The sequence below is a fragment of the Phaethon lepturus genome, unplaced genomic scaffold, assembly GCF_000687285.1.
Source record: "Phaethon lepturus isolate BGI_N335 unplaced genomic scaffold, ASM68728v1 scaffold1722, whole genome shotgun sequence".
Lineage (NCBI taxonomy): Eukaryota > Metazoa > Chordata > Aves > Phaethontiformes > Phaethontidae > Phaethon > Phaethon lepturus.
Genome location: NW_010523906.1, coordinates 139,914 through 164,131, shown reverse-complemented (window position 1 = coordinate 164,131; position 24,218 = coordinate 139,914). Strand labels below are relative to the sequence as shown.

Genomic DNA, 24,218 nt, shown 5'->3' with positions numbered 1-24,218 from the left:
CCGTGACAGTTGTTTCATAAGGGCATGATGTTTTCCTGATATTTCCCTGAAGAAAGCTCAGTTTCATGATAATATAGCTAAAATAGGTCAAAACTTGAAAGATGAGGATATTGTACTGCAAGATTTTAATGCAGGGAGGGATCAATTTTCCACCTGCAATTTTTGGGTCTATTTAATCTTCCCTGTTATAAATTACAGTACAAATGGCAGTGATTAGAGTGCCTTGCAATTTTCTTTTTAAAGATGCAAAAGGAGCTTCATGAACAGAGCAACATTTTGAGTATCAATTTAAATTCCTTGGAGTGAATTTTTACCATCTGGGAAGTGCTTCACACTTAACTTATTTTCAGTAACTCTTTGCAAAATATCAGGGCAGCACAGTTTTCACCAAATCTTTCTTTATCACAATTCCATAATTCCAATATGCTATCTAATTATTAAAAAAATATGCAGAATCATACTTGAACTGTAATTGGGACGTTTGCATCTGTTTTGCTTATTCAGGCTTTAAGCTCAAAACAGCTTTAGTAAATACCTTACTGGAAAGATACATTGCTATTGTTAAGCACACTTTTCAAAAAAACCTTCACATTTACTGTGTACTTCTGGGTCCAGACAGAATTTCAAAGTCACCAAAAGATAATCCCATAAAAGGATATTCCATATACTTTTATTTCCCAAACATTATGCCACATACCATTAAACAATGCAAACACCTTTTCAAAGTTTCGATAAACATCTTCTAATCTAATCTAAGGATTACACTTCCTGATGCATGGTATTCTAAAGCATTTAGCAGTACACCCATCTTACTCATTCCAGAAATCTGGATGCTAAGAAAAGAATGTCAGATTAATTTCCACATGTTTAATATATTTTTTCTCAACCGTACTTTAGATTTTATATCATCAACCAAATTCACTAATGTTTTATGCAGACAAAAGCTCCAATGATGGGTCATTAAAAGCAAAGGTATCCTCCCAACCTCAAGCCAGGAAGGGACTGTGGGATTTGCACTCAATCTGGGAAGGCTGTGAATAGAAGGGTGGCAAAATTAATAGCTTCAAAGATCCACTTTAACCACTGATGAAACCCTTTTCATATCCTGGACAACTCTAGAACTGTCTCCTGCATGACTGACAGATCCTATCCTTAGTGATAACATGCCCTGCCTTCACTTTATATGAAATCTCCTTATAATCTTATAATCTGTATATAGGATGATATAATTGACTCTGAATGCCTCAGCAACAGAGATGGTGACATAATGCTTCATTGTAATGATCTCAGAGTTATGCAGAAAATTGGTAAGAAAATGTTCTGAAAACCAGGTAGTAGTAATGTGACTATAGCTGTGATGGTCTGAACTAGATGTCTCTTTCAACTACAACATAATTCTACATTTTCTATTTATATGTTGCTCTGAATCTACACAGGGCCAGACTGTGTACTGTTCCTGATCTTCTGTGTATGTGTGAAAGCCTGCTATAAGACCTCACACCAGCTAGCAAGACAGCTGTTCAAGAACAGTAGACAGCAACTCTCCCTGAACTCTTTTCATGCTAGGGACTGAAAAGATAAACCAATCCACTTTTCTTTTGGCACGTTATACATTACATATCTGAGAATACCAGGCAACGAGATAACAGGCTCAAATTATTTTGCATGAGCTCGCATTCTTAAGAAAGGGTCAAAAATACTGGAAATGGAAACAAAATTTTCTGATACCCCCATGTTTTTCTAATAACCACCTATCCAGCAGGATTTGAGTGAACTTCTTCATTGGCATAACATGTAATGGACAACAGACCCTCCTCTTTCTCTTATTTCCCAGAGCAGATTGTGCCCAACTGAGACAGATCGTCTTTGATGCACCTCCGTCAGAAAAGCTTGTGACTATGTGCCATAATTTAGCCCATAATGTTTTCTGAATGCTAAATGCTAAACTCTAAAATTAGGAGTTACATATTATTCTATTTTTTTAAATTGTATTTTTCCTGAGCAGAGATTGACTCCACATCTGAGGAAGCTACAGAGAACGAATTATTTCATCTAAGGGCAGAAAAAATTTTGCTTCTGGCATACACTTCAAACCAATTTTTAGAATCTGAAATAGAAATAAGTGATGTACTGTGCTAAAATGCCCCAAATTGATCTCTAGCCTTAGAAAAACAGGAAGCATGCAGATTTAAATGCTCTTTTAGAGCACGGAATAATCCCAAGTCTTGTCAGTTGTGTGCCAGTCCAATTCAAATCTGTTTTAAATGACTGTTCGACCTATCATGCACATGTTCTACTTCAGAATTATAGACTTAGTTCAGAATGATACCCCACTGGTTTTGAACTAATGTATTTGCCTCCAGTGTTTTTTAGAAAGAAAAGGCTCTTCCGCACTAGTAATTTTTAATGTATTGGAGTCTGACTCTATCTGAAATCTGCTAAACTCAGTATGAATATTTCCACTAATACCAATAAGCTTAGGATCAGGCCCCTAGAGAATTTTAACTAGTAATCAGAATTTTAAACACATTTTCTTACTGAACTGCATATATTGTCAGTATCAAATATTCTATGACATCTGCAGATAGTCATAGCCATAGGTATCTTACCAAATATTTTATTTTGCAAAATATATTTGCACATTTTGGTCTATACAGTGACTTAAAAGAATAATATAGAACATGTAGCTACAGCATATAGTTAAAGTTCCTTTATAAAAAGTCTAATTTATTTTTCAGGTTATGAATGAATGAGTGGTAGCATACAGAACAATTTGCTATATCCATTAAAAAACAGTAGCAGGAAATTTTCACATAATTTTCTGCTCTTTTTCGTGGAAAATGTTAATTCATCTAACAAAAGATTCATGAGATGTAGTTGTTGGTTCCTGTAATGCTTTCCTGGCAAAAGATTTCTCAGCTCCAGAAAAGAATGTATGGATGAAACTAGAGAACATATAAACGTGTAAGACCAGGAGTTTAAGGTATTCATTGGTGATGTGGAAAACAGAGGTTTAAATCCCTGCTCAGCCCAGATACTTGAAAGAAGGATTTTATAGCATATATAAGTATCCTAACCACCAAGCTGTTAACTATTTGCTTTCTCTTTCTCTTCTCTCTCCTGTTTTTGATCTAGCTATCTCATTTTTCTTGTTCTCTTCCTCACACGGTTTTGACAGGTGACAGTATTCCTAAGTCAGAATACAAAATACTTCTAAAATTCTCATCAGATTTAGTAAAATCATATCATTGAAATTTACTTAAGAGAACCATTGGACCTACTACCATATCTTCAGTTTATTTCAAGCTTAGCTTTCAAGTTTTCAGGGAATAAACGAGGAAATACATTTCTAAATAGAAATTAATTTCTATTAGACAAAAATTTATTTGCTCAGAAACATGTTTTTTTCCTGTATCATCAGTGTTGTTATTCTTGGGTTATCAGATTTAGGACTAAAATGACTAATAGCTGTGAAATACAGTTAATGTCCTTTTACTACACTTTGTATTTTTTTTTTCCTAATTCTACTTTAATGACAGTATTTAGTAACCAATTCTTTAAGCTTAATTTGCTTACAGATAAGATGCTAATCGTACAAGGTCTGTTGTATGTGGTGTTGAGGCAGAACTTATACACAGATGGATGGGTAGGTTTTTCTTTGGTCAAAATTATTGTAGCTCAGTATCAGTATATGAATATGGTGTCTAGTAGCATAACCAGTCTTACTGGTTGAGACACAAAAGAACAGAATGGAAGGAAAGTGCATATCCAATAACGAAGCTTGGTTTGTAAAGTGCTAAGAAGAGTGCATATAGCTCCCATAAAAAGAAATAAAGCTATCGTAAGGAAAACACAACACAATTTCTAATTATAACAAGAAGTTAAAAAATTATTCAAGACATGATGATCTGTGATTATTTAAATCCCAAAAGGTGAAGAAGGGAAACAACTATCTAATACCTTCTAAAGTACTTGTGCTGATCATTTATGTAGCTGATATAAGTATTTAAGGCAACCCATGGAGTAGTAAGAGGCAGAGTAGTCTAGATCAAAACACATGACATTATTAAACTCAGAAAGTGTCATTTAAAAATCTAAAAACCTAAAATATGCATTAAGAGTGTGTACTTTATCAAGATTCCAGGTAAGCACCATCATGAGGTATTGTATGTACTACATTTTGTGATAGTGCTTAGCTTTCACTGCTGAAGAAAAAATATTTCCCCATGGCTACTGTTGCTATAGGTGATGTTTCAATTGCTGCTATACTGTGGAAGAATGTTCTTGAGAGAAAGAATATTTTAGTTCAGAATTGTCTGAAATCCTGAAATAATCATAAGTCTGATTATTTCCTGAAATAATTATAATTTTGACTATGACATTTGATTGGAACTCAAAAAAGGTCTGTTTCAAAGTTTTTCTTCAAAATTAAGGAAGGCACTTACTTAGTACTTTGGTGCTGCTCACCTTATCTTTAACTGATATTAGTGATCTTTCCATTTCCCCATCCTTTTTCAAAGCATAGCTACAGGGTAAGGGGCAACATGTCACTGGAACATCGATGATTTTGTCGTAACTGGCCATGAATATATTCTTAGCACTCCTACATGGATGCTAAGGAATGGTACTCCAGGTCTGTTTCCCTGTGAAGTAGATTAATTTGACATTTGCTGTTGAGTAAAAGCATGAAGATACATCAGATGAAGTGAGGACAAGCTACTTGTTAAACCACCAAAACATAGCTACCTGCCTAAATTCTCTGAGTACTTCTGAGTGACTGATATACTGTCCAAGGAGAACTTCCCCTGCCCAACACATAGACACACCACATAGATAAGGGCTGTCAGTTCTGCTGACTTGGAATAACATCATCGGGGGTTTTTTGCCTATAGGAATTATTAGGTACGGCAAGTTCTGAAGGGGACTGCATCACTCAGGGAAAGAAAAGGTGCACAGGCCATATAACATTTTACAATATAGAAAAAATTTGTGATGAGTATTTATTATTCTGTGGTCATGATATAAAACTACCTCCTAAGCTACGAAAAAGCTTAGGGTACTATAGTTCAAGCAGTCCATGTTGCTCAAGAGAAATAATGTATGTTTTTACCTTTGTGAAAAATGCCTGGTAACACAGGGAAAACAGTCTTTCCTGTTCCCAGAACCTGTATTTTTAGCAGTATTTTTCTTTTTTATTTTGTTATCCAATTTCTTTCTTTTTCAGTGTCATCCTTCTCCTGCCTGTGACGATGGCATAGGATACCTTCTACAGGAGGAAGAGGGCAATTATGATTATCATCTCACTTTTTCAGAAGGTTGTGAGCAAGCTAGCAAGCAGGTAGGGTTATTCTAATTGCTTGACTAAATAGCAAGTGATTCAAATAATTGAATATTTATGGTTTTAACAATTAGCTTTCCTGGAATTTAACTCAGAAAAGAAAAGCGAAACAATAAGCTTGGTTTTACAAAACCTGTATCTCATACTCAGGTTTTCTGACATTCGACATGGTGAAAGGGACAATTAGAGCTTTTTCTATAGCTAAAATAGTCAGAATCTCTCCTTTCTCATTGTTTTCATTCTTCTGATTCTTTTGTGGTTAATAGGAGCTGATTTATACTGAAGGCTTACAGGTGCATCTACATTAGTGTTTTAGTTTGGCTCAGAAATGTCCTGACAGTTCCTGTTTATTGTGTTTTGGTTCACAACCTGGAGCAATCTCAGAGTGCACAAACTGTATTCCTTCTGGATGAAATTAAATGGGAAGATAGCCTTCAATGTGAGCGCTATACCTCTGTAGATTTTTTTTTGGTAGAAAATACACATGATTTTTTCTTCCACCATTTTTAAGGTGCCACTAAACATTATAAGATAATATTTTAAGATCCAGCAAGTATGTGATATACAGGGTTCATTTGAAGGATACCTGATTTTTACTTTTGCCTTAATAACAACAACAATATTAAGCTGTCTCTAGTGGCCTGTTGCATAGGTAAATGTAGATTTTTCATAATTTAAACCCATTTATCAGAAACAGAAATCCCCAACAAGAATGCCCCTGCCCTCCAATGGGAAACACCAAAACAAAGTGAGAAAGAGTAAAACAACTTTTAGTCATTTGTTATGGAATTATTTCTACTGAAATACTTAATTATTATTGACTTCTAATATTGGTTTATAGTATTCTACAGAATCCAGTGAACATTAAAACTGAATAAACCTACATCTACCTTCCTCCTGATTATACCTCATGTAAGATACGCACAACAGGAACAAGACAGCTCTCTTGCAAGAAAAAAAAAAAAAGATTATCTGATACCTTGATATCTTGATAAATGAAAAGCGGCTAGGGGAGCATTATATTTGAAGAAAAGCTTAAATTTAAATTTTAAAAAGCAAGCAAACTGGGCCCCAGAGAATTCAACTAAGCTGAATTTAAACTAAACTAGATTTTAATTAAAATGGTACTAAAAATACTACAATTAAATTATTTTTTGTACATATTTGGGTTTTCACATATAGCTTGAAGTTTTACATGGAGATTCTTCTTTCCTGACAAGTAAGCATCTTGCATACAAACTCCTCTCCAGCCACTTAAAGCCTGGTTGATACCAGAAGCACGAATCTCATTATCAAAGCTACAAACCATCCAATGCATTAAAAAAGAGACTGCAGATAGCATTGCAAATTATCGATTATTAGAAGTGTGACAAAAACTCCTTGGTAAAACTACGTAGAAGTCTATGTTTGATTTTTTTTTATGACACAACATGTGGGTTGTCTCTACTGTTGCCAATATGAATTCTGGGGAGGATTATAAAGAACCCTGCCGTTCCTATGATATGTGCCTGGAGACAGCAATTCTTAAATATTTTCTTTTAAAAAAAATCCTTAGGAGATAACTAGTATTTTTCCTTGTGAATTGTACAAGATTGACCCTGAGTTCTTTCTTAACGGGGTACTTCAGCATGTCTTAAATATTAAGAAATAATATACATAAATAATGCTGCTACAGAGTAAGTCCATAATTCTTTAGTTCTTGTAAATGTATAAACAGGAAATAGCCACTAATGAGCTCTACAAAACATCAACAAAAGTGGGAATAAAACTTCTTTCAAATGATTTAACAAAGAGTTTCTCTTGATAGAAGAAAAATATCCGTAAGCAGAAAAAAAAGCCACAATCCAAAAGAAAATGATTCTATGTCTCAGGAACTATGAATCTTAGTTCTATGAACAGTGCTGCTGAATTGCAAAAAGTTGGCATCAGCTGATGTCACAATCTGCTGGGTGCAAGTCACACAAGTGAAAGCTCTAGAACATAAACAATGGGCCTACTTTTCAGCCTTCTGAATTTTTAAAGGATCAGAAATAAAAGGTGCAACTCCTGGAGTTTAGATATTTATTTAAGTGTGGAACTCCTTGCAATAATATCTTGTGGGTACAAAAATTATACACAGGTTCAATGGAGAATGGATAAATCCATAAAACAAAAATCTACTAAGGTTATGTAATACATAGGAAACATTCAGGAGGACATTGGGCTTAGGAGGACCTTGGCTGCAAATAGTTGAAGGCTGTAACGACATTCTGAAGAGGTGTCACTATGCATTTTTTTTTGCAATTATGCATTTCCCAAAGGCATTCATAGTTGGTCATTGTCAAATATGATACAGGGTAGATAAAACTTTACTCTTACTCAGGCCAACCTTTCTAATGCTTTTTATTTTATGTACTTCTGTTTTTGTTAAACTTGTGAGAATTTATTCATTTGGGTCTTTGACAGTTCTGACATATTTTCAGAGTAGATTTGTATCTTCCCCAGACATGGCCACCTGCCTCTATCTTCTTCATCTGAATAAGTCCAAAATCTCAGTGAATCCTCTGCATAACTCTAAGAAGATAATGAGTCTCTCACTATGTAAAAATTAGAAGTGGAAAAAGAAAATCCCTTCAATTTATACAACTTTATAATTAGAGTTACATTACAACGAGAAATACAAAATGAACATTCATATGCAAAACTTGTATGACCAAGTCCAAAACTAGGTATAACATACAGTGTTTCTATAGATTTTCAAAGAAATCTCTTCACAGTTTCAATTTATATTATTTGCTATATCCTGAATTTGTGCAATTATTTACTTCTACCAAAGTGCAGAAATGCTCCTGAGAGCAAGGAATATTTTATTTTTTTTCAAACTTGCCAGTATCTTTTTGAATTCTTATCTAATTATAAACTATCAAACTAGCTACTGTAGAAGTTAATCAATAACATAGGAAGAAACAGATGTAAATATTTCATCTTGGTTTATAATAAGATCTGTTCAGTCATTCTAAAACCATTCATGAGAGTGAATGACTAATTACTGCTGAAAAAAAGGTTTGCAACACTAGAATCAAAATTCTGGAACTCATGGTGTCATCTCCATTTTAGACAAAATGATAGTGGCTATTCTATAATGAGGGACATCTGGGTTTAATTTTCTTCTTTCATTAAATAGCATCAAACTTTCATTTTCTGCAAGAATACTATCACCTGCAATGTACTCTGATGTGCCTCTCTCACATTGTTCACCTAGAGTTGGTTATAAAATACCTAGTTAAGAAGCTAATGAGTAAGACTAACTCTACCCTAGTTGTTGGATATTCACCAGAGATATAGAAGGCTTGTTTTCCCACCCTTATAGACCATTTTTTTATACAGTGTGGAACAACATAAAAAGAGAGATTTATTACAGCAAATGATAGTAGCATTACCATTCGATAGCAAGGAACAGCAAATAGAAAAAGATGTAGAGTTACATACACAGAGAGTAAGAGAGAGAAATAAATTTGTCTTTTATTTCAAAATGGTCTTAGGAGAAAAGAAACCAGACAAAATTCTTTGTTACTGGTTGGTATGTGATACAGAAAGGCTTTTTTTAACTGAAAGTCACTAAGTATGCTCAGAAGACTACAGGTTCTTTTAGAAAAACAGGCACATTTTTGCCATTTCCTTCAGTTGTAATCATCTCACATAGGGCTCAGAAATATCGCTGGTGAGCAGAAAGCTTTCTAAAAGATACAAACTTTAGATAGTAAGGAGAAGAAGTAGAAAAGTGATTAGATATGAATAAGAGTACATAATAACAAAAAGAAAAATAGATTGAAATGTAAGATAGAATATTCTAAACAATGCTACAATCAGTTTAAATGCATTCACAGAGTGAAAGAAAACTGTACTGCAAACAATACTGTAAGGAACTGAAGACTGACACATCCTACTGCTCTTTTCTCATGGCCCTCATTTTGCAATGGCAATTCTTCTGACTGATGAAGTTTTCATGACCATCCCTCCACGGCTTGGTCAATCTTACAAAATGTCCAAAGGAAAGATAAGGGAACAATACAGGGCATGCTGATAGCCTAAAGACTAAAATGATCTGTCTCTGCAAATGGTCCCACTTCAAACTAAGGAGATATTTTGCTTCCAGCTTAGTAAAAAAAAAAAAAAACAAAGCAAAACAGCAAAGCAAAGATATGACTAAGATGACAATCAGATAAATATGAGTATTACCTATAGTTACTGTGCTTTTAAAAATGGCTAGGAACTGTAAATGAAACATTACAGAAAATATGTTTTTTTTTGACCTTACATGTAAGGATAATTATTATAACTGGAAAAATGCACATCAGATATATATAATTAAAAATGTAAATTATATCGATTCTAACAATTGCATTCATAACCTGTTCCTCCAAAGAAGCTATTTAAAAATTCTTTATAGGGTTACTGTTGTAATATCTGATGTTCCTTCAGGAAATCATTTTATGATGTGATGAACCACTGTTACATGTCTGTTCTGCCATCTCAGAAAGAAGAGGATGTGTGCAACTAAATGAAGTGTAATAGATTTTAATAGCAGAAATACACATGCACACAGACATGCATACATTATGTTTACTTTAGGGACAAAAAGAACAGTCGAAGAAATAGCTAATACATGAAGCTGATTGTAATGTAACACATACTGTTCCTAAGGATCCTGAGGGAAATCTTCCCCAATTTTAGGACAGACTCTAAGAAATTCTCATGTTCAGCACTGGTCTATCCCCTACCTTCCTGCTTGCCAGATTGAGGTCTAGGGCTATCGGCTTTCAAAATTAGTAAATCTATTTTACATATTACATGGGATTTTTGTTCCCCTGTATTGTCAACAATTGCTAATTGGCTTTATTCATAGTAAGCAAACAATGTGGGGGAAAAGAGCAAATCCTCTGAAGAATAGCCATTTGACTAAAAGATCGGCATGCACATTGCTCAACACATGTCTATCCACATGGGTTAGATGGTTTAGAATTTAATTTGAAAAGAGATTAGCTGTTCATGTAATTTCTTGTTTTATTAACACATCCAATGCTAAATCTGAAAACAGGCCTTAGAGACCCATCTGCAGTTTTATTCCTTCAATATGCCTGCTTCAAATTGTTTTATTTTCATATTAGTTTACTATTGACTTAGTAATCAGAATGTCCACATAGCGACAGGTGACACTATGTTTGGAGAGCAGGTTCACACTAAGAGCTATTAAGTGGGTTAGGCCCAGACAATTCATTTAAGCATGAGAAAAGACTGAAAGGTAACACTGTACAGGCATTACTGAAGGGCTAGGTAACACCGTCACAAAGTTTAAGTTGGAAAAATATAACTACCTCCAACAGGACTATTGTTAAGTTCAGGTGGCATGGGATTTAGGGGCTTACTGTATCTCATGTTTCATGCAAGCACTAGTACAGAAGATCAGTTTCTTGCAAAAATATATATTGTTTTTGAATGGAATGACAGGAATCCATTTCATCTACAGGTTTCCAGGCCTCGCCTCACTTGGTCTTTCTGCTATCAGATTTTTGGACATTACACACCTCATGTTGACATATTTGTAACAGTGAGATATAATTATTATGAGCTTCATGAAGTATGTTGTTTTGAAACTGGAAGCTGTAAAGACAATAATAGTTAATGAATAATATTCATATTTATAATATAAATTAACCCTACATTTCTCTGTTCCTGTAGGACAGACTGTATCTTTGCCTTGGATAACTGTGCAAAGGTTGGAAGTAGAAGCAGCAAAAAGAAAGGCAACATAAGGAGATCTTAACATGTTACATCTGCTGGACAAGTTAATTAGAACAAAAATTAAATTGCTTGAGACAGTATCGAGTATGATCCCCAGTACCAGTTCCTGGAATAGTTCTACTACATCTTACTAATTGCACTCAGTTGAACTTGGCTATAAATTGAAGGGAAAAACCAGATAATCTTCACAGATGAAAAGGCACAAATTAACCTGGTTTGAAGAATGCCTTGGCAGATTTTGTTGTATTGTAATCAAGAAGATAATGAAGAAAATTTAAAAAAAAAATAAAAGAGGGCTTTGAATTTGACCTTCCCAGGCATTTCATCTGGAAAAGAGTTCTCAATCAATGATAGGTTGGTACATTGTAATACCATTTTTTTCACATGTTCCCTCACTGGAGGTGCAGGTGTCCATATACAGGAGATGGGAATGCTTTATCTACTAGCGTTTGTTGATTATGCCTATTTCATTATATGCCAATATTTTCCCCTTTCTCTGTCACTGGAAAACTGTGTGTTCTTTTGGTAATTAGTAAGGTATTGTTAACAGAGACAGTGTATCATGAACTCACATATAGCACACCTAAAAATACCCTCTAGCAATAAAAGGTATTTTCTTTTTTCTTTGCATTTATTTAATTTTGTATTTCACCTCTAGTAATTCCAAAACTTTTTATAATTGAAGAAACAAGGCTTGAAGAGTCTACATAGACATCACAGTTTGGACTTTTCATAGCAGTTCTTAATAAATGAGATACTTGAATAAGAAAGTAATGTTGACAAATATGTGACCTACTTCAAATAGCAGCTTTGCTAATGTCACATACAGGAACATTCCTGCAGCAAAATAAATTTTGACTGTGTCTAGGAATGCAACATAGCCAGGAATGACCAGAACAGCCAGGTCTGGTCAGACTAGACCTCTGAACCAAGTTTCTAATACTTTCTAACAGCCACAGTAATGTGCTCAATATCTTGATTCTCTCAAAAGAGAAAGACAAAACTGCAAGCTTATCTTTAAGTGTAAGGCTGCTTTTGCTTCAGAAAAATAGGGCTTGTGAGACAAAAATATTTGATCAGATATTTACTTTAAAGACAAATCTGAAGACACTTCTAAAAGAAACCTAAGGTGTGACTCAAATACTACTACTTCGTTGTAGAAGAGAAAAAATCATAGTTTACATATTAAAGATTGAATTCTTAAATTTTACATTCTGGGTTGTTCTAAGGAACAATGTGTCCTTCTTAGATGAATGAAATAATGTTACTCACTGTCAGAAAACAAGACATGTAAAAGATAAGAGCTACATTAAGGTCCTACAGAGGAGACAGATTAAGAGATAAACTCAGTAAATACCTGTAGGTACCACAGTAAGATGAGAGAAAAGATGTATGTTCTTTTACAGTGAATGGTATACAGCATTTATTGAAAATTTAAAGATTTCTATGGTCTGAAAATAAAGATTGCAAGGAGATTACCGACAGATAACTGCTGACATTTTTGCTGCATACATGCATCTGAATACAGATCTATTTTCTGATCTGAAACAGAACACAAATATCTGCAGAACTGCCTTTTTAATTTCAAAGCACAATTATACTCAGTACAGGAAGACATAATGAAGTAGAGAAAGTTTAATGGTAGTAGCTGACATCATTGTTTGGATTCACAGACCTCCAGCTGGAGGTGAAATGCAATGCTATAAAAGCAGGATCACTCACTCTGTGTTTGAGAACACTTCTGTGAAGTCAATGTTCTTGCTCCAAATAAAGCTGTGAAAATAGGCCATGGCAAAACTGTGTTCACAGTCTGCTCTATGTCTACTGGAGTGAGAGAAGAGTTTCCATCAACTTGCTGCAGATTCTTCCACCAATTAAAGTTCAAAACAAATAACAGAATCTTTATCCTTACATCTGAGTTGCAGGCAACCTGATATTAAGGTTATCTTCTGCCACCCATGCAGGCAACATATACGGTTCTGTTTACACTACAAGGCTATCTGATCCCAAAGCTAAAGCACATACTTACCACTGTATGTGGACTGTTCTCCAGCTAGTTAATGAGAAAATGTTCTCACATGCTGTCAGTCAGATAATATAGTGGTGTGATATAGTTCAGTGGTTTTCTCCTTGATAGAAATACACTTCTTGAAAATCAGGATGCCCGTTTCAAATCAGGGGATGTAGGGAATTAGCAAACACCAAAAGTAAAACTGTGACCCCCAAATATAAAAAGGAATTTTCTCTAATCCACCAAAAGTTACAAGAGGTTGACTCTTCTTTGGCAGCAGGCAATTGAGGCAGAGGTAAAATGATGAAGATTTTAGAATTAGAATAATTATTTTGTTGTATTCATCTCCTACTCTCATCTGAATAATAATGAATCATTCTAAGTTTCCTGAAGAAAACATAAAAAACACTGAAATTGAGTAGGGAAATACTAATGCCTTATTCAGAGGGCAGTTCCTGATCTAGGAATTCTGTAAAAAGCATTGTGATTGTTTCAAAGAAGGCAGCAAAAAGTTATTAGCTGCAGTTACTATGAAAATGGATTCCTCCTGTATATTGTTTCTTTCTCATCAGCCAGAAGACCCTGGACCTCAATGAGCATGATAAAATAATTCGTTGCTTTTTTGCTGATGATGCTTTTAAAAGAAAAGGGACACATAAATGCCCAAGAATGCAATATAGAAGGAAACACTCAAATGTGCACAAATCCTCAATTGTTATTGAACTAAACATTCTTTTAAGGTGCAGATCTTCCATGATCTTCTTTTCCAAAGAAGTTGGCAATTCAGAGGATTACAATCAGGACATATGATGAATTGTAATTGTTGTCACTGTAGATCTAGAAAAGGAACCTTTCAGTGAAACAACAGCTAGCTAAAGCAGAAAAAAAGCAGTAGCAGAACACCGCTTCTGCTACTCCTTGCTGACCATTATTCTTCAAGGTTCAGCGTTTAACAACGTAGGTAAGAAACAAGTCTCAGAGACTTTTCCAAGAGAGACAATTTTGATCTGTACTTTCTGGATGTTGCTACTTTAGTACTCCTTGTCTCTTGCAGAATTACAGTGCATCATCTATCATTAAAGAGTCGGAAGGACCTTAATGAGCAAAATATAATGTTGGGAGTTTTTTCATTTAGAATGATTGTGTCTAATCTGTGATGCTATATATTACTTAAATAATTCTAGGATAGAAATTATGTGAGGGAGGAGTAATTGCACTACTACTATAATTTCATCTACCAATGGTAAATTAATGATTTACTTATGGTAAACTGTACTCTTGAAACACTGGTAGAAGATGTCCAGACCTTCAGAACCAGTCATTTTGCCTTTGTTATTTTTTGTTAGCTTTCCAGGCAGACACAAGAGGAAATTCAACTTCCACTCAATCCATAAATCAAATCATCCACAAATTAGAAAAGTACAGTTCTAATAAGCATGAGATTATAGTTCCAATTTCAGACCAAATCAAATGTAGTGATAAAAAGTTACTGAGCGCAGTCCATTGTAAATTTAATCAAAAAAGATAAAAGTAACGCAAGTCCAGATATTATGAGGAACTTAACCAGAACTGTGCAACAGCAGAAATCTGGGGAAATTAATTATCTAACTCCAGTTAATGTTCTTTCTGTTTTCTTATTTTTGCTTTTAAACACCAAGACATATCTAGTATCATTCAACTACCCAGAATAAAATTGTGATCACTGAACAGAATTTACAGTAGGAAAAAAAAAAAAATCCACACAACAAAACCCACCCCAAACCCTAAAGAATCAAATGACCCCAGACCTAGGGATAAAAGATACTATTCAAATTAATTATTTCCAGTTAGGCTTGAAAAGATTTGTTATATCCATGAAAATGAGATATAGATAATGACACAGCCAGTCCAAGAAAACTAATATGAATAATTTCTGATCATCTTAACTCTTTCTTTATCGTAACAGGTGATTTCTCACTCTTATTTCACAACAGTTCTTTAACAATGTAGTTTACCTTCAGTCTAACAAATTTATTATTTTTTAATCATTTAAAAGCAAGAGTTTTCAGAATTTTTGAAGCCTACCAACCAGAAATGTAGAGGATTCATCTCATTTGAAGACCAATGCTGTAGAAGCCAACTGATAAGTTTGTACTAAATTTCAACATTTGTATTATTCTTTATTTTGTTGTAATCTACTTCTATTTATACCTTAAATACAGTATCCCTTTAAATAATTCCATCGGCAGATCACATAAACTAGCTATCAAAGACATTTGTTTCAATACATCAGCTTTCCCAAAAACTATACTCTTCTATTACAAGTTTAGCCTAAATAAAGCAACTCGTATGTGAAATTTGAAGGGACAGAAGACACTAAATGCATGGTTTACTGACACTTTCTTGCTCCTGAAGTTTTTATCTGTGAAGAAGAAAGTATTTTAATCCTTTTTAAAACATTTTCATTATGTAAACCTCTATATACAGATAAATCCTTCACAGTTACAATCACACTATCACTTTAGTCAATTCTTTTCATCAGAGCAAATATATTAAAATTTTGCTCCACTACTGCTGCAGAAACAATGTCAGATTACCTACAAATCTTCCCTTCCTCATCTTTACTGATGGTTACATGATGTTTTCTAATTACATTTTTCCAACTTAAAATTAATGTTAGAGTATGCTGATCACACAATGATGAAAGTAGACGTGTACCTTAATTGTTGTAATTTCAAAAAATACAATAGCTAAATTCTAGGCATTTCTGGAAAAACAAAGTTTGGTTTATGCAAAATAAACATTCAGGAACAAGTATATTTTAATAACATTGGTAATGAAATATAAGAACCCTTTGTTGAGCAGCAGAAATATAAATCAGGAATAATTTTGTGTATTTATGATAAATGTATTTCATTACCAAAGACAACAGCAATTCCAGCTTAAACCCACAGACCTATAGTTTTATAAAGTTTTGCTGATAGGCAAAGTAAGCTTTTTTTTTCTATACCTGGAAGTTCTCTCTCTTCAATACTGTATTGCAGAGATCCAAAGGAATAATTAGCTGGACTGATTGCAGGAGTAGAAATAAAACTTGTACAGCCAATGGATGAGTTGATTTCAAAATAATTGTGGCTGTGATTCATTCGGTGAAATTCCAGAGAAGATACTATGGATGTGCGCTGCTTGGGCTACGAGAAAAACAGAAGTTTGGAGTGAAACATACAGACTTTTTGTATAGTTTTCATTAGTTGACATTTAATAAATTTACCTAGAGTTTCTATCTTTTAACTGTTTCTGTTTGGCTCAAAGATTAGTAAAAATCATTTCATATGACAAGCTGTGGTGTGTAGAGATCATTTCCTTCCAAAATTTGGATCAATCTTTATTAGAAAAAATGCATATCTTCATTCTAATCAATTTAATTCAAAATAAAATAGGGTTTTACAGCTTTGAATATAATAACAGCAATCATCTTTTGACAAGAAAAGGAGCTCTTCACCAGCTGCATTGCTGGGTACATCTTGCAAAACTATTAGACCACTGATGCTTGTATAATGAAATTTACAAAATAATATCAAGCACTCATCACTCAAAAACAACCCTCTGCTGTTTATTCAATTTATGAAGGGCTGCATTAAATGTACGAAAACTGAAATATCTAAAAGCTTAGGGGAAAAGTGACAGCTTAAAAAACATATATGAAAATCAAACTTTCTTCATGAGTTTTCACAAAATAGTGAAAAAAATTGATAGTAGTTTGTATCAAACATTTATCTTTTAAGCAAACCTCTTCACTGACCCCTGGCTGTGCTTTGGATTGCAAAGTAGCTTCAGAGCATGAGAAATTCATTCCTTTTGGGTAGATCTACACCATAAGGTATATTACAGGATTGTACAAAACGTGCTCCAACTCCTTATGGCCTTTTCACCATAGGACCACACTAAAGCTATCCCAAATTAAAACTGATTAATTCTATATAGTGTGATCATGAAGTCAGCCACATCTTTTTCACTACACAGATTTGTTCCCATTGCACTGCACTACTTATTAATATAGACATATCCTTAATGCTTGATGTCATGGACTGTAAGCCACAGACCACTGATGGTTTGCAATGTCATGCTAAACAGTCTGTTGCAGCACTCATCTGGCTCCATACTCAGCATATCCTAACTTCACGATTCTCCTTGCTGCTTCAAGACCAATGACTTAAAACATTAAATGTCTCCTCCAAAACGGAGGAGGCCCTGCATCCAGGTGTATAGCTATCTGTATATTTATTTCATGACAGTAAAAAAACATCTCAGAAGTTGCTGCCTTAGATAACTAAAGCTGGGAAAAGTAAATAGAAAAAGAGAGTAAAGGGTGCTTTAACACTTCTTGTTTTAGCGTGTTAGGTTTATTGTAAATATTTGTAAATAGGAATATTTGTAAAGGTCGAGAATTAGCTACTTATTAGTGTCAAGACCAAATTATTGCCCTGGGAACAATAATATCTTCCTTGGATCATGAAGCTGTTCACCATTCCTTACTTAGAACTACCTGTTAAAATACAATCTAGCCCAGTGGAGTAATTTCAGTTTTGTTTGTGGTCTATTTAATTTTTAGGTTATAAGCCCTGCAATGTTTGTGTTACAAACACACAACTAGACTGTTTTCACTAAAAATTCACTCTTTTTATCAGAATGTCAGACAAAAATTTGAATAGACTTAGGTTTGCATAAAGTTGATTGTTTTTTAAAGTTGTGTTGGGCACCATGTGAATTAACAGTGTCCTGTTAAAACTGAGAAAAATTGCAAAGGATAGATCTGGGCATTCATCTAGAACCCATCTATGGTCTACTGAGGGGACTTACTTTCTTTAATAATTAAAAACAGATTCTGCTTTGAAAGGCTGATTCCTAGGGCTAGTAATTTCATGGGAGAATTCAATGAACAGGGACAGACTCCAACATCAAACAGTCTGGTTAAAAGTCATTGTTTGGGACCTAAGCCAAAATAGGTCTCTCATCAGACCAAAAATATTCATGTGTACTAATTAAACTTAAATTGCACACTTTTGCTAGACAACAAATTCATCAATGACCTTATTATTTCTAAAACTGAAAATGATCTCCGGTCATTCAGAAACATGTTCCTGGCCCTTTCCCAAGCAATGGTGTCTTTGTGGTTTTGCAGGAATTCAGCTTCTGAGTTGAAAAGGTGATGTTTCAAGTAATATTGATGTGCAGGATCTCTGATTGTTCCTAAATTGAGACAGTTCCTACTTAAAAAGGCAGCTGGGATGGTCCAGCTCAGTCTTCCTAAGCAGCTTCAACCACTCTAGCCTTTGTCCAGTCAGGTCTCCAGCCACTGCTTCAACTGTGTGCCCCTTTCTTGGAGCCCGAATAGCATCATTTGACACATCATACGGCCTTTTACTGACTTATACCTTTCTTGGAGCCCGAATAGCATCATTTGACGCATCATACGGCCTTTTACTGACTTATGGATGATCAACTGTTTCACTACACCTTAGTGTAGTATTACAACCTACTGCATTATCTTTCAGAAGTTTCAAGAAAACACCTGCAAGGTCTGTGTGGGGGGCAGGGAGAGGGGGGAAACAAACCAAAAACACCCCAAACAGTCTGAAGTGTTTTTAAACCTCAGTTTAGTTTGCAAATGTTCACAGATTCTGAAAATGTGTTTGTCAATAAATAGCTATGATTTGCTCTGGAGAAATGAGTTTATGATATAATGATTTTCAAAGATCATTATGGAAACTATTCAGAAAACATGTTTTCTGTTTGTTCGTGCTAACATGCACCATCTGCTGACCTGGGTGATACAAAATACCTCCTATATTATTTTGGGCTTTGACATTATTAGTAGTAATTCAGACAAACATATCTCAGTTTAATATGTCTTTCCAATCTAAGGATTCTGTACAGAACCTCATGCAGCCTCTAGTGCTCTACAGTGTAACACTTCTGCTATACTGTTTGGAGTTAACAAGGTCCATCTGTCAACATGTGCCAACATTTTTTTTACATAACTACACAGGAATCTAGCATCTGAGCTTTTGTAGCTAACTAGAGGAGCCTTTTGCACCTTTGCTGGGTCCTGTAAAATGTTATGTTGTTGAAGTATGCTAATTATTTATTAATATGTGCTAAGAGAGATGCAGTATATCAGTTTGTGTTGACTGCATCCCTCTGTCTGTGTCTGTATAAAGTACAGTTTGCACAAGAAGTGTAGAAAAAAATGTTTCTTTCTACAATTAGGATTAAATTCAGTTCCAGATTTAGATAACTACATTTACAGCATAGCTATTTACATCTACACCAGGTATCTAAGCTCCCATTACAGTCAGTTGAGACCCAGCCAATACAATCGATAGAGTCCGGAGAACAATTCACCTCACCCCAGTCACCCTGGTATTAGTTCACTTGCCTTAATGTAGATATCTACCATCACTGGAGACACCCTGAGGCATCCCATCTGGCCTCCAGCTGCCATCCAGCAGACTACAGGTCTCCCCTGTATATGCCCTATATCATACCTGACAGCCTCCATGTGCCTGCAAAAGACACCTTTATGGCACCTCACACGACATTAGATGCCTATTTTTAGGCACCTGAACTGAATCCTACATCTATCCTGAGCATGGTGGGAGACCAGATATCCAAATCAGAGATTCTTATACACAGAGATGAAAGGTGTTTTAGTCCCAGACTGAATCCCACCTCTAGCTCTCATGTAGACACACTCTGGATACCTTACTTCATATGTTAGAATATGGAGTCAAATTCCAGACTTACTGACAGAATGTGTAGCCAGCAATTAACATGTCACTTACTGGAGTCTTGTACCTTGGTTTCTTGGACTGCATCTGCCAAAGCCACTTCTAAATTACATTTAACAAGATCTCTTGAGATATGTCCTGAATAATTCTAAGATTACTTAATATAAGGAATACCATAACATCCAGGATATGTAGTACGGGATCAAGGTTTTATAGCTGTGGAGATTGTACAAACACAAAACTTTGTCCCAAAGAGACGATGCTTCCTTTATTCTTTGTACCAAAGCCAGCTTTGTCAGTCACTACATGTCTGCCTCATACAACTCAGAAGGTCTGCACACAGATAACTATTGTGAAACAGTCGCATACTTAGGGCTTAACTTCACCCCAGTATGTATACTACATAACCACATGCAGATTTGTCCTTAAGTAGATTTTCTTTATTCATTACATTCCTGTAGTTAATTTACTTGTTATATATAAATCTCTTTCATGACTGATTTTGTTTACTTTAAAATGTTTCTTCATGGCTATTATTTCAAGTGTCATAATACTGACCTAGAAGACCCTAGACCACCCTAAAATAGCACACCGCATAGGGCCAATGAAGAAACCTTATCACAGAATCATAGAACAGATAGGATTGGAAGGACCCTTTAAAGGCCACCTAGTCCAATTCCCCCTGCAAGGAGCAGGGACATCTTCAACTAGAACAGGTTGCTCAGAGCCCTGTCCAACCTGACCTGGAATGTTTCCAGGGATGGGACATCTACCACCTCTCGGGGCAACCTGTGGCAGTGTTTCACCACCCTCATTGGGAAAAAATTCTTCCTTATATCTAGTCTGAATCTGCCCTCTTTTAATTTAAAATCATTACCCCTTGTCCTATTGCTACAGGCCCTGCTAAAGAGTCTATCCCCATTTTTCTTACAAGCCCTCTTTAAGTACTGGGAGGCTGCAATAAGGTCTCCCCTGGAGCCTTCTCTTCTCCAGGCTGAACAACCCCAGCTCGCTCAGCCTGTCCTTATCAATGAAAAAGCAAAAATATATCAATAAAAATCTTTAAAGATATTACAATAGCAAGATCTAAATAACTTTCAAATCAGGTGTAGTAAGAAGAATATTTTCCTGTTGTCAGTAGTGAACATATCAATCAAAGATACTGCTTTGAACACTGCAAAACAGGAAAAGCATCAAAATACACATACTGAATTGCCTTTCTATTAAAAAGACAAGTAAGGACTGTTGTGGTTTACCCCAGCCGGCAACCAAACCCCACGCAGCCACTCGCTCACTCCCCCACGGTGGGATGGGGGAGAGAATCAGAAGAGTAGAAGTGAGAAAACTCACGGGTTGAGATAAAGACAGTTTAACAGGTAAAGCAAAAGCCGCGCACACAAGCAAAGCAAAACAAGGAATTCATTCACCACTCGCCATGGGCGTGTTCAGCCATCTCCAGGGAAGCAGGGCTCCATCACATGTAGTGGTTACTTGGGAAGACAGACACCGTAACTCCCAAAGTCCCTCCACCCCTTTCTTCTTCTTCACCCCAGCTTTTTATAGCAAGCATGACGTCATATGGTATGGAATATCCTTTTGGCCAGCCTGGTTCACCTGTCCTGGCTGTGTCCCTTCCCAGCTCCCGTGCACACCCAGCCTTCTTGCTGGCAGGCCAGAGCATGAAAAGCTGGACAGTCCTTCGCTGCTCAGCAACAACTCAAAACATCATCGTATTTTCAACATTATTTTCATCCCAAATCCAAAACATAGTCTCACACTAGCTTCTACGAAGGCAATTAACTCTATCCCAGCTGAAACAAGGACAAGGACTTACTAAATGCTCCCGTGAATGGAAGTTCCATGCAAATTCTGTAATGCTACCATGACTCGCATGTAACGCTACAAGCATGCAAGGGATCATTCAAATATTCCTCACCACATTTAGCAGAGGGAGCAGGGCAAAATTTCTTTCTCAGTTTAACACCAATATACTTCTCCAGCCTTGAAGTACTCTGTGATACAAGCTTGTGACTCCACCTTCTCTTATCTTTTGGATTTGTGCACCTAGCACCATCACAGTCTTTACAGAATCAATTCCCAGAACACTCCTTTGCACTATGGCAGAGCTATTAATCCCATTTTACAGATGCTGAACTAAGGTATAGAGCTTTCCCAAGGGTAAGATGTGTGGCTCATTAAATACTGAGAACCAATGAGCCCAGAGGAAAATCTGCAGTGTTCCTGCCAAATTCCAGCTGTCCTACATAATGTAGAAACTGGTTTCAGTTGGTTTATACCATGCAGAAAACGTATGATAGAAGAGAACTGAATCCACATCCTAAAATTCTATCTAGCACATAAAATACAGCCTTACCAAAGAAAGAAAGGCGCTGTAACCCTTCCTCCAGGCTCATCTCACATACATAACAGAATATAAGTGTAGCCATGTGGCCACATAAATTCCTCATTTTGGTACCTGCCCAGATAATCCCATTCTTACTCTCTGATCAATTCACTTCCACTGCAGAAATTCTCCTTTCTCCAGTTTTCTTCTTTCTTCAGATCCCATTCTCTTTCCACACACTCATTTTCCCTTTCAGCCCTTTCCTTTAGGGTTTAGACATTTTTCTCCTGTCTATTGTTATATTCAAATACTATTCAAAATTATTTGTTTTCCTCTAAAACACCCTTCACAGTATCCTAGATGATTCCAGTTCTACTTAGTCTTCCAAAACTTGCTTCTCTGCTTTCTCTGTGGTTTGTCATCAAGGTTTGTCAAACCAACTACCTAACAGTCCTGTCTCCCATGGAGTTTATCAGTCACTGCATCCCTCTTATTGTCCTTCCATGTATCCAATTCTAACCTCTTCTATGGTTTCTTAGTGTCTGTCCTCTGCTTCAACAACCCAACATACCATCTCTGGTTCTATCTTTGTCTCTTTTGCTCATGTACACTTATATAAAATCCCGTAACATTCAGAATTTTCTTGGTAAAATACAACCTGTGAGAAGACAGGCTTCTTCACTTACTCCTGTCTTCAGAACCTCAGTTCTGATTTGCAGAAATCAGCAGGCCTGATACATTCTCATCAATCAATGCTGCTGCCAAGTTATTTGATTTATAGGATCTGAACTAAGATGATCAAGTAGCCTTGAAATTGCAAAAACTGGAGATTATAATGGATCTGGGTTTGATTCATCCATGTCACCTAGAAGTGAAAGACTGCACTGAACTGTTACTAGGCTCCTGAATCAGTTATTCTGTCAAGCCTCAAAATACAATGTTAAACAAGCTGAAGACACTGTCATTTTAATAAAGTAATCTAATTTTCTCGTTTCATTTCATAGAACCTTATCTTACATTATGACTACAATTAAAATGTAGGCAGTTTCAGCACCCATCTTGATGATCTTGTTTTTACTTTGCGACATCTTAATTTAGTTTAAGAGCAGAAGGCAGAAACTTCACAGTGGCTGGCAACAAATATACCCCAAGCAGCCATAACAGGGATCTCACAAGATCATAGAAATTTAAAAAAAAAAAAAAAAAAAAAAAAAAGATTTAACTGTTTTTTAACTGCAGATCCTTTTCATTACTAAAAGCATAATGCATTTTAAAACTAAATTAATTTTTAATGGCATCATAGTGCCAAAGTCCTAGAAATTTCTGTTTGACTGATTTTTAATTTAGAGAAAGACACCTCTTGCATCCTGAATGAGCAGCAAGTGCATACTTCTTTACAGGAATCTCATGGCCCATCAGCATACTTTGATCATTTCACCGTTACTGACACACTCAAAGATGGCACAGACACATAGGTCTTTCCTGTAGCCTGTGGTTAGGAAGTCATGCAATGTGACTCATATCTCCATAGTCCTTTCTGTTCCTGTGGTTCTGTTATCCCCTGTGCATGTTATACTAGGTCCTCCTTTAGGAGTCCTCCAGTGGAGTATGTAACTAACAGTCAGGGGGTTGCTGCCCCCTTCCATCTTCCACCTCTGAGCTTAGCTCAGATCTGACTGGGAATAAGTAAGGGAAAAAACAGATCTTCGCCCAGTTTCCATTTTCCTTGGTTTCTACTTTAATTTTAATAGCAAACATATTGTAGCTGTGGGTTGTGATGTATAGCTCTTTGACAGATGTGACCAGATTTTGAAGATGAACCATTATTCCTACCCTGGGAAAGCATTGCTTGAAATGAGCTCCAAATTGCAAGAGATAAATCTGATAAATAAGAGGAATGTCTTATTCCTCAGCTATAAAAAGTTTCTAACTTTCAAAGATTTAAAAAAAGTGTTATTTTCCCTGAAACGGTAG

At 35.6% G+C, this 24,218-nt stretch overlaps 1 protein-coding gene across 1 annotated transcript in view; it reads right to left on the bottom strand.

Annotated features, from left to right (window-relative positions):
• The window catches only part of LOC104617032 (ankyrin repeat and sterile alpha motif domain-containing protein 1B-like), a 232,815-nt gene that overhangs the window by 80,469 nt on the left and 128,128 nt on the right, over positions 1-24,218 (bottom strand). Inside the window, exon 12 of the mRNA XM_010282242.1 lies at positions 16,120-16,300. Coding sequence (XP_010280544.1) covers positions 16,120-16,300 — 181 coding nt within the window. The remainder of the gene's footprint in view (positions 1-16,119; positions 16,301-24,218) is intronic.